We start from the raw sequence: 11,269 nt of genomic DNA, 5'->3' as shown, positions 1-11,269 counted from the left end.
ATACCTTTAAAAATATTAGTTTAGGTATTACATACTCCCGTTGAAAAAATTCCCTTGTAGGCAAGAATAAAACTTACAAAAAGGCTGTTACAGAGATCATCAACTCTCTATTAGATAGCTTGGAATATGCTCCACTAGCACCAGAGTTTAGTCTTCTCCAAATTACTGTAGAGGATTTGACTGTATCTTGCTGATCCATCCACATTTTAATTTCCTCTGCACGGATACATATTGCAGGATGCTGGAAATCCCCAAGCCCACTGGAGCTGCAAGACTGGATGTTTCATCCTGTAACACCAATAAAATGTTAATGCATACTAATAGCAACAGCAAAGGGGTTTATGGAGCGAGCTTGGAAGTATTTTATAATTGGTAGGGTATCTGTGTCACAGAGAATTTGGGGTTAGAGTCATCAAGAATTGCACTTTGTCAACACAGGAAAAGAAAAACCCTCAAAATATACCTCAAACCTACTAATTTTTTATAATTAAAGGGGAAAGATGGGAGATGAATCCCTGGGGAGAGAGTCAAACATAAATTTCATCTACATGAGAGAGCTGTCACTGGTTGGGATGGATTCAGGATCTGTGTGTTCAGTTGCCTGCTCTGCCTGGAGCCCACTGCAACCTTACCTGAGGACACTGCCTCCCTTTCCCCCCTGGAGACCAAGGATAAAAACACCATCCTGCTGTACAAACCCAGCGACTCTGGGCATGGGGTGACATAAATACATCAGCAAGATGAAATCCAGGGAGCTAACCATGACTTGGCTTCCAGCAGCTCATTGTGTGTCCTCTCCACCCAGCCTGGTGGTGTTGTCCTATTTACTGCAACCTGAAGTACTAAAACCAAGGAAAACCTGAAACTGGGGTCAGAAGGACCAGATTTCCTCCCTCTTGCAGGGTTTCAGTCTGTCAGTGTTTGCTTGCACCCCTTATCCTGCCTATTCCAAAGACGTGTCTGGGTGCTCTGGTTGCTGCCTGTTATGGTGAGCATGGGGCAGAGAAAGGAGATCACACCCTGTCCTGGGCACCACGTGGGAATTGCTGATCCACCCTGGCTGGCACTTGCCTCCCCTTCTCCTCCTGCTGGGTTGAAGCACGAGGTCTCCATGGTCCGTGGGCAGGAGGGGAAGAGCCTGGATGGCCACAGCGCTGATTGTTTTAATAGATGTGCTCCAAAACCTGAGGATTTTCCCAAGTCAACAGATCCTAAGCCCAGGAATAAGCCAGAGGCACTGGCTGACCCTGCAGGCAGCAGTGGGCCAGCTCTGGATGTGAGAGCTCCTGAAACAACCTCAGGCTGAGTTAATCCAGTGGTAACTCCAGGGGGAGAAACTGGAGGCTCAGTCCTCCCCCTCCTCTCTCGTGTGACTGAGCCAAGGGCACAGCACCACGGAGCCTGGGCTTTCCATGTCCTGGCTCCTGGGGCTTTTCTGCTCTGTCCTTGCCTTCTGCTGCGTGTGGAACAGCTAGGATGCTCATGGGGCTGTGGGGACAAGCTGGGGGGAGATGGGTGATGGAAGAGAGCAGCCACAGAGCCTGGATATGGGGGTTCTCCCCTGGTCCTGAGTGTTCCCCAGACACCCTGGGTGCTGCTCTACCCCTGTGCAGGGTCATCCCCCATCCCAACCCAGTCCTGCTGGAAGCTGCCTGCAGAGCTCTCCCTCACCTCACACCAGCACGGGCTGGTGAGAGTGCAGCCTGTCCCTTCACACGTATCCTGGGCTGTGTTTGCTCTCCAGCACCAAAGCAAACAGAAGGGTGAGTTGCTGGCATGCCCTTCCCTGAGCTGTGCAGAGCAGCCCCGGCTCTCTGCTGGGGAGCTCAGGGGAAGATCTCCGAATCCTGAGCACTCCCTGCCAGGCGGGCAGCACCGGGCTGCGCTGGCAGCCGCGAGAGGAGGAGAAGGAGGAGGAGGAGGAGGAGTGGGCATGGGCAATGGTTGGTGTTTTGTTCATCCTCACCAGGGAGAAGAGGAGAAACAAAAGCAGGAGCAGCGCGGGGCACCGGGCTGGCTGGGCGAGGAGGAGACAAAAATAATTGTGCAGAATTTCATCGGGGAGCTTGAAAAAGGGAGATTTTGTGAGCAAATAGTCACCTCACAGCACAGAACTTCTCAGTCTCCAATTTCAAAATTCCATTCACATCAACATCCACTTTCATGTTGCAAAACCTGGGGAAAAAGGGAGGGAAAAAAAAAATGCAGCTTCACACATTTCAATGCAAAAGTCTCATTTTGGTGAGGAAAAGAGGGAGAAAGCACTGCTTTGGGGGCTCTTTATGAGAAATCGAGCTCCCAGAATGGAAATGTGGAAATAATCAGGGACCTGAGGCAGGTGGGGTTGCCCCAAAGCTGCTCCTGTCTGCTGGGGCAGAGCCCAGTGGGGCCATGGAGTGGCTGCTGCAGCTTCCCACACGGGAAAGGTGGGAGCAGAGGCGCTGTGCAGAGGCTGTGCTCTGGCACACAGGAGTCCTCATGAGCTTGGGACAACAGGTATTGGGGGAAAACACATGGATCCAGCCTGATGGGGACCTTCCAGGAAGGCAAAAAGGGGCAGCTTCAGTCCAAGGAAAGGGAGGAGGATTGCAAGAAGCAGGAATGGACCAGAGCAGCACCATGGATGTGAGGGTTTCCCTGGGAAAACCTTTTCTCCTCCTGTGGGCAGAAGCATGGATGGGGTTAATGCTCTGTCTCATTCCCTGCAGGTGTGGGACAGGTGATTCTGCTCAGCTGGACCAGTCATGGGGTGGGGAGTGAGGATAAGAGCAGGTTTTGGTGGGGACTTCTCCCCTCTATAAGATATGGCGTCAGTCAGTGTTTTCCCTGAGGGAAAGGAGCATGGACAGCTCTGCCTGGGCTCTGCCTCTGGGCTTGGCCCTCTCTTTCTCTCCATGCCAACCTCAGTGTGCTGCTTGGCATTGGCCAAGATCTTGGATGGAGCTCCTGCCTGCCTGGTATAGAAATCCCAGAGTAACTCTGCTGGAAATCTTTTGCCCTGAGGAGCAGCTGGAGAAGCCCTCAGCCTCCAAGGGTCTGGGTCAGCAGTGCTGCAAAGCAGCCCCAGGTCCCTCTGCAGGTGACCAGGACCGTCACTGGCAGCAGAGCCCCCTCAGCCAGGACCAGCAGTGACACCAGAGGAGCCAGTGCTTAGGAGAGCAGGTGAGCACCCCTTATGGATTATGGATTTGGCTTGGCTGAGCTGTGTAAGTCCCAATGTGGAGAAGTTAGCAGCTGGTTTTCCCCATTTCCCAGCTTGTGGGGGCAGCAAGTCCTTCTGTGCAGACCTCTCATTGTGTTTCTCTGATGGAAAGGTGCCTGAGGGGGTCTGTGCACCCCAACTTTGCTGCAGAGCTCTGCCCAGCCTTGTGTCTCTGGGGTGCCAGTAAACCCCTAAATCATTTGGTATCAATGTCTTTTGAATGCTGAGGGAGGTTTTTTGCTTCTCCTGCTGTACAACCGAGCTCCTCGTGCGTCGATGGTGGAGGCAGAGTGTTGCTGAGATGGCTGCTCTGTGCTTAGTGGCTGCTGCTTCTGTGAAAAGTGCTTTTTACTCTAATTTTTCTATTGTGCTGTTTTTGCTGTTCTGTGTGAGGGACAGCAGCTTCTGCCACACAACAGCCTCCTCCTAACTTTCCCACTGCGTGCTGGTAAATCCAGGACAGGCTTAACTCAAGCAGCAACATTAATCATCAAATCTATAAGCAGGATATAGAAAGGCCAAGTGTGAATAATTACTGCTCAGGTGCTAATTACCCAGGCCCAGACCAAACCCAACATATTAAACAGACAGCTAACGGCAGCGGCCTCTCGACCACGTTGCTGGGTCCCCCATTGCTCTCCTGCTGCTCTCTCTGCAGGGCACTCCTGCAAACATCTGCTAACATGTGCAGATCCCAAAATATTCTTCTGCTCATTTGTGTTTAAGCTGGGGAGATGAGATGGGAGGGATCTGACTCAAAATCAACAGATGGAAGGAAGGACAGATAGATCCTGCCTGGGTTCTGCAGAGCACAAGGTTGCTCTCCTGTGGATGGGCTGCTGGGACTGGATTTGGGTTTTCTCTTGGCACTTGTGGTGTAGGAGGACATGGAGATGCTCCAGCTGTGGGGCAGCACCTGGGAATTGGTGCTTGGCTCATGGTGTGAGGGTGGGTTTTCCTCAGGTGGTGCCCACCCTCCCCCTGGGAGCTGGGGGTGAGTTGGACTGGCAGCCTGGGAGATGGGAGGGTCAGTTCTCCACCACTGTGTCCATCCTTGTCCCTCCTGGTGTGACAGAGCTGCTGGATGTGCAGTGACATCTGGGCTGAGCTGCTTCAGTGGCATGAGGACCTGGCTGAACTGCTGGCTAATGCCAGATCTGAGCCCCCCAAGCACCAGGGGGGTGTTGGGGTGCAGGGAGAGCCCAGTGACCGGTGGGTGCTGGGTTTGTGCTGACCCTCTGCTCTTGGTGAGCCCAGCCCAGCCCGGCAGCCGCCTCTGCAATTGTCTCTGGGTCGGGGAAATCAAGGAGATCTGGGCCCTGCTGGGTTCCACAGGCAGCTCCCAGGTGCTTTCTGCCCTTCCTGCCCGCGGGAAAAGCGGGCTGGGCTCGGGCTCTGCTCCAGCCGCGGGTTGAATTTCTGCCTCTCTTACCGGAGGCAGCGTCTCTGCCCCGGGCAGGGTGACTCTTTCCCCAGACAAGGGGGTTCAGCGTGGTGACACTGAGGACACCAGCAGCGGATCTGCTTGTGGAGAGCATTTTGCACTGGGAAGGGAGAGCCACATGTGTCCCGCAGGAGGCAGAGAGAGCGGTGCGCGCACGGAGCCGGCTCCCTCTGCCCCGGCGCGGTGCAGGGCTCCCCTGACTCTCCCATCTCCACCTCCTGCGGTTCTGTGCCAGCCGCACTCCACCTGTCCCTTCCAGAGGACCCCTCTGTGCCTCATTCCCGCTCCGGGGATGCCGGGCACGAAATGCTGGCGATGCCCGTTCGCCCACAGCCGGGAGAGCACTGAGGGGAGAGAGGACATGGAAGGATTTTCAGGGTCAAACTCTTCAGCACCAGCTAAAAGTCGGGCCGTGCTGGGGCACGTTGGAGCGCGCTGGGGACAGGCGGTGACACGGGAGCAGAGCTCACGGCTGGGCTGGGGCTGCAGCGCTGGCAGCAGAGCTCCCTCGGATTTTGGGTCCTCCACCCCGCTCCAGCCCGTCTGTTCTGCATCTTTCACCGGAGGGCTGGGGGGCGAGGTGGTGGGTGCCTACCGCGTGTTGGGGGGGCACAGCCCCCTTCCTCGCAGCACCCAGGGGGTTCAGCCGACTTGTGAAGGGATCAAAACATTTTGTGCCTGGAAGACGAGGAGCGTGTGCGAGAGTGAGGATGGGCTTGTGTTGGGGGGGTGCAACCTTCCCCTGTCACCTCCCTTCTAGCCTGAATGCTTCTGCCATCATGATTAATTTATCAGGTACTTATGAATATGCAGATGAGACTCTGGTTTCCAGGCTCTGCTTTCAGGAGAGGCTGTGATGGGCTTTCTGCTGCTGCCGCCTTCGTAAGAAGAAAAATGTCATGTACCAGCGTTTAAAATAAATAAATAACTGCGCCACCGAGAGCGTGTGAGCCTTCGCGGCTCCGCGGAGCTGTGGGATCTCCTCGCTCCTCAGTGACAGGGATTTTTGAGTGTCCCTGTGGCATATGCACCCCGACTCCCCCTCCCCGCGTGTGTACCGGCGATGCGGAGGCGTCTTTGCCACTTCCAGCCTTTGAAACCTTGACTGAAGCCCCAGAAACTTCCACTGTGAAGGCGGGCGAGAGCTGGCTCTCCCCGGGAGAGGGGAGATTTGGAGGGATAGGTGCGCCTGGGGCGGTGGAGCCTGCAGGAACGGGTGCTTGTCCTGCTGGTGGCCCCTTTATCAGTGGAAACCCCGAGGTCTGGGAGATGGGGAGCGGTTTGGGAGGGTGGTGAGTGTGTGCATGTGGCTGTTGGACTAAAGTGAGCTCTGACCCTGTCTGGCTGGGCTGCCTGGAGCAGGGGCAGTAGGAAAAGGATTTGGGTAACCTGTGGGCATCCACAGCAGCACCTGGGTTTTAAAACTTCCCCCAAATACTGCAGCAGCTATGGGTGCAGGAGCTGCTGCTTCTCCTAATCCCACTGCCGGGCCCCTCTCCAGCCGCCTCCGTGCCGGGGAGCCTCGACTCCCGGGGCAAGGAAGCGGGATGGGGCCGGGGGAGGCCCCCAGGGTCCCGGCCCAAGGGGCCGGAGCAGGGAGGGGACTTCTTCATGGTTCCGTGGGTGAATCTTCCCCGGTCAAAGCATCCAGCTCTGGTTTCCCAGAGCGAGCGCTGGTGCGTTCAGCAGTGCTCCCGCAGTGCCTCTGCGCCTGGGCAGGGGGTTACAGGGCTTCTATTTTCAATTGTGATTTTTTTTTGAGGGGAGACAGTTTGGTGGATGAGCAGGGGAAGGGAGCGGCCCTCAGCCTTGAGCTGTCCTGAGCGGGACAGGGTTGTCCGGGGGCAGCAGCCCCGGCGTTTGGGGACAACGCGGCCGCCCCTACTCCTTCCTCTCGGCATGGGGGGGTCAGGGCCGCCCCCTCTCTCCCTCCCTCCCTCCCTCCCTCCGCGCTCCCCCGGCCCCGCGCGGCGCTGCAGGTCCTGCGGCGGGCGCCAGGGGGCGCTGCTGGCGCGGAGCGGGCGCGGGGCGCGGAGCGGGGGCGCAGCCGGGCCGGGGGCTCCGCGGACTCCGCGCTCCGGATCCTCCGCGGCCGCGACCCCCCGCAACCCCTCCGCGCCCCGCAATCCCATGGTTTCGGTCTCTCGGCCTGGGAGAAGGGAAGGTTGCGCTCCCGCGGTGATGCGCGGGGCTGGGAAGAGGGGTTTTGTCCATGTGTGGATTTCGGGGGGGTCCCAGGGATTTTGGGGTGCGGGGGCAGAGGAACGGCTCTATCTGCGGGATTTGAGCTGCATGCTATAACTGCGCGTTGTGCACAGGGTTAAAAAAATAATAATTCTCCCCTCCTGAGGTGGCCGGGGTGTGTTGAAGGAGTGCGGAGCGGCCCCGGCTCGTTCCTGTGGGGTAAAGGAGGGGAGGAGAAAAACACATGCACAAAAAGGGGGAAAAAAGGAAAACCCGCCCGCACCACCCAGCGGCCCCGCGCGGGGATAACAAACTCCAACTTAAAAAAACTTCCCGAGCGCGTCGGGGGGCGCGGAGGCGGCGGCGCTGCCCAGGTGCGGGTCGGGGGGTCCCGGCTGCTCCCCCCGCCGCGGGGCGCGGGGAGGGGACCCGAGCTCCGGCCCCGTCCCCACCGGTCCCTTCCCCACCTGGGACTCGCTTTGCGCCGCACAGCCTGACCCAAGGGGGGGCTTTTGTTGCATCCTGGCAGCCGGGGGGGCTACGGGTGTGTGTGTGGGGAGAGGGTGAATCTGGATGGTGCTGGGGAGGAGACAAAGGGGTTTTTCCGGGGGGGGGACACGGTGAGGGGGAGTCGGAGTTTCGGTAAAGGCTCCCCGGTGCAGAGGGGAAGCAGTGGCTCAGGAGAGGGGCTTCAGCAGGCTGCGGGGTGAAGGAAAGTAAGGGCACAGCAACTTTATAATCGACTTTTTATTAAGATTATAAATTTAAACAAATCTGAACAGTTTTACCCGGTGATATACAATTCCATATGCACAAAAATACAGGCTTACAAACAAAGAAAAAGGAGCAGAAAAAAAAGAAGACCCCAACAGACCGTTTTGCAAAGCATCCTCAGTTACGCACAGTGCTGATACCGTGAAGTTGGGAGTGGGCAAAAGAAAGAGGAGGGGACGACGACCAGAAAACCCACCTTTTTACAACAAAAGGTTTTTCTTTAAAAAAATAACGTTAAAAAAAAAAAAATCAAGAGACTCTACAGGAGACAATCTCTTCACAAGACCAAACACTGCTGGTTTTATGATTGGAAAGGCTGAAACCAGAACAGTTAAACTTAAGGAAAAAAAAAAAAAAAAAGAGAGGGGAGAAAAGAAAAAAAAAAAAGGGGGTCAGACCCGGCACACACATTGGAGACGTGAGTCGTGTTACACGGGTACCTGCGGCATCACAAGCACACACCAAGGCGGAGGCTCCGGGCTGCCGGGGGTGACTCGCCCCCTCCCCGGCGTGGCGGGCAGCAGCCCGGAGGGACCCCCGGCTCCTGGTTTTCCCCTTCCCAACCCTTCCCACATTCAGCTCTCAGAACCCTCCAGCGCTCCCCTGGCACAAGCGGTGGGAAGAAGTCACATCGCACACGTTTCTTCTGAGAGGAAAGTTGAAATGTTTTCATTTCTGCCTTTTTTTGTTCTTTTAAATATATTAAGAAACGCACAAAAGCGACGGGGCAGCAGCGGCTTTCCCCTGTCCGCACCCTGAAACGCACCGAGCCGGGGGCGGCGGGACCCGCGGGGCGGCCCGGGGCGGGGAGCGGGGCCGGGGGCGCTCCCGCCGCGGGGTCCCGGGGCCGGTCCCGGCTCTCACGTGGCGCTACCGGCCGCCAGCACCGGCCCCAGGAAGCCCGCCGCGAAGAGAGCCCGAGCGGACACAAAGAGGATTATTTAAATAGGTGCCTCGTTGGTTTTTTTTTTTGTTGTTGTTGTTTGTTTTGTTTTCGTTTGTTTGCTTGTTTTTGTTGTTGTTTTTTTTTTCTCTCATCTCTGCAAAAATAAAGTCCCAAGATCTTAGATTTTTTTTTTCTTTATTGTACAATTTATAAAACACTAGCGCGGCTCTGCCCCCCCGCCTCCCCTGCGCACCCCTCGGCACCCCCCTCCCCTCGCCCCAACCCCCCTCCCTGCCTTTGTTTCAGGGTCCCCCCTCCGGAGCCGCCGTCCCTCGGATCGCACCCCCGTTTTGTCAACAGCCCCCCCACACCCCTTCTGCTCCCCCACTTCTCTCTAAAACGCGACGATGGCCCGAGTCCAGGCTCCCAGGCTCGCCAGCGCCTGCTTGCTGCACAGCTGCCCGTTGAGGGGCTGCTCCGAGTCCGCCTGCTGCCGGCTCACCAGCCCCGTGAAACCGGAGCCGAAGATGGAGATCAAGTTGGAGATGTTGGAAGAGTCCTGGGGGTGCTCGGCGCTGTACTCCTCGAAGCGGGCGCGTTTGGTGCACGGGGCGAAGGGGGGGCCGCCCGCCACCCCGCCTCCCCCCGGCTCCCCTTCCTCCACCCCCTCCTCTTCCTCCTCCTGCCCCGGGTAATACTTGCGCTTGGTGCCGGGCGCGGGCGGCGGGGAGGCGAGCCCCGGTGCCGGCTGGCAGCAGCAGGGGCACTGCGAGCAGCAGTCCTGGTGCAAGTACCCGTTCTCCACCGTGGTCACGACGTGAGTGTCCAAATCCAGCACCGTGGTGCGGCTGCTACAGTGCGGGGCCCCGCCGCTCCCGAAGTCACAGCCGGCAGCGTAGAGCAGCCCCGGGGCCGCGCTGCCTCCGCCGCCGGGACCGGCGCTGCCGGCGGCCCGGTAGAAGCCCGGGGACGAGTCTCTGCAGGGCGCTCGCTGCATCTCCGGGGGCACCGCGCACACCGGCACCTCCAGCAGCTCCGCGCCGCCCCGCGCAGCCCCGCAGCTCCGCGCCTCGCGGTCCTGCGTGTCGGCGGGCAGCGGGAGCGCCGCCAGCTCCGGCGGGGCGGCGGCGGCGGGCGGCGGGCAGGCGGGCATGGCGAGGAGCGGGGCGCCGTCGGGGTAGTGCTGCTGGCGGCGGTAGAGCTCGGCGTAGCGCTCGCTCAGGTAGAGCTGCCGGGCGTTGCGGAGCACATAGGAGACGAGCAGGTTCTTGTGGAGCTTGATGCCGCCTCGCTGCGTGCGGGAGCTGTGGATCTTCCGCAGGGAAATACTGATCAAACTCTGCGCATCGAGGGTGCACTCCATCCTCCTCCGGCCCCTCAGCATCGGCTCTCGCCGCCCGCGCAGCCAGGCACCCCGGCCCGCATCCACACGGCAGCCGGGCGGGTGCGGAGGGTCGTAAGGAAGGAGGATAAAGAGGCGGGGGGGAGGGAATAAAGGGGAGGGGGGGAAGGGGAAAAGGGGGGAAAGAGCCTGAGGTCGCTGGAGAAGGGGGGCAAATAGAGAGGGGTGTCTTCAGGGGGCGGCCAGCGGCGGGAGCAGCGCGGGCATCGCCGGGGGCTCCCGCTGCTGCCGCCGCCGCCGCGCTCCGAGCACGGACGGCGCGGGCGGGCAGCGCCACCAGCGCCGCGCGCGCCCCCGCCCCGCCCTCCCGCGCGGCACCGCCCCCCGCCCGCCCCTCCGCGCGCTCCCGCCCGCCCCGCCCACCCGCGCGCGGGCCCCCCCCGCGCCTTCCCGTACCTGTCGCGCAGAGACACTGAACGCCCGCCCGCCCGGCCCCCGTGTTTTATACCGCTGCGCCGGCCCTCGGGCCCCGCCCCCCGAAGCCAGCGCTACCAATGGAAAGGCGGAGGTCGGCTTGACGGGCGGGCAGCGCGGCCAATAGGAATGAGGCGGGCGCCTCGCGCCGTTCAAATGGTGTCAGGCGCGGCGCGGCCCGTGAGGGCGGCGGGGGCTCGGCCGGGTTGGGCGCGGGACGCCGGGGGCACCGGGGTCCCGCCCGAGCGGCGGTGGAGCCGGGGCACCGCCTCCTGGCGCCGCTCCTCTCGGACAGGTGAGCAGGGGGCGGTGCCCGCTCCGGTGGGCGGTCCCGAGGAGCCGCTTGGGCGGGGGCGCGGCACGCCCCGCCCCGTCCCGCCCTGTGACACCCCTGAGGCACCGCGTATCCTCAGCAGGACCCTCGGTGGTACCGGCACCGTCTGGGAATCCCATCCCCGCTAGTGCGGTGGGATGCTCCTCTCCGCTTTGGGCTGTCCTGAGCCCGGGAGTTGGCGGTTCAGGTGCTGGCCGCACCCCAGTGCTGCCGGACCCCCCCGTGCCCCGACAGCCCCCGGCGGGGACGGCTCTTGTGGTGCCTGCAGAGCTCCCGCCATCACCCCGCGTGTGGAGGGGAGTCAGGGCTTTCCCCCGAAGTGGGGGCAGGACCGTGCATCAGCCACTCCTCACAAAGTGCCCTAATCACACCTGGTTTTCCCCCAAAGTGAGAGCGCTCGGGTTAATTACGGGCTAATTAAGGCCTTCCGTCCCGCCTCGGGGCACGCGGCAGCGTTGGCTCTGCCGGGCAGCGCGACCCCTGCCCTTCCTCACAGAAGGGTGTGAGGGGAGGGGTCTGGGCTGGTCCCTGGGAGCTGGGGACTGCAGGAGCTCAGGGTGGGTTTAGGGGAGGCAGATACCCAGGGGTGTCCCCACGTTTGTTGCTTAAAAGCTTCAGTCACCGAGAGA

At 60.1% G+C, this 11,269-nt stretch overlaps 1 protein-coding gene across 1 annotated transcript; it reads right to left on the bottom strand.

Moving 5' to 3' along the window:
- Positions 1-7,562: 7,562 nt before the first annotated feature.
- On the bottom strand, positions 7,563-10,152 carry IER5L (immediate early response 5 like). The gene has a single exon (XM_059865175.1). It carries the CDS (start codon positions 9,872-9,874, stop codon positions 8,885-8,887), a length of 990 nt encoding a protein of 329 aa, XP_059721158.1. The 5' UTR covers positions 9,875-10,152; the 3' UTR covers positions 7,563-8,884.
- Between the last annotated feature and the right edge of the window lie 1,117 nt (positions 10,153-11,269).

Source organism: Haemorhous mexicanus, chromosome 21, assembly GCF_027477595.1.
Source record: "Haemorhous mexicanus isolate bHaeMex1 chromosome 21, bHaeMex1.pri, whole genome shotgun sequence".
Taxonomy (NCBI): domain Eukaryota; kingdom Metazoa; phylum Chordata; class Aves; order Passeriformes; family Fringillidae; genus Haemorhous; species Haemorhous mexicanus.
Note: the sequence above shows the minus strand (reverse complement) of the source record. Positions and strands in the feature narration are given on the sequence as shown.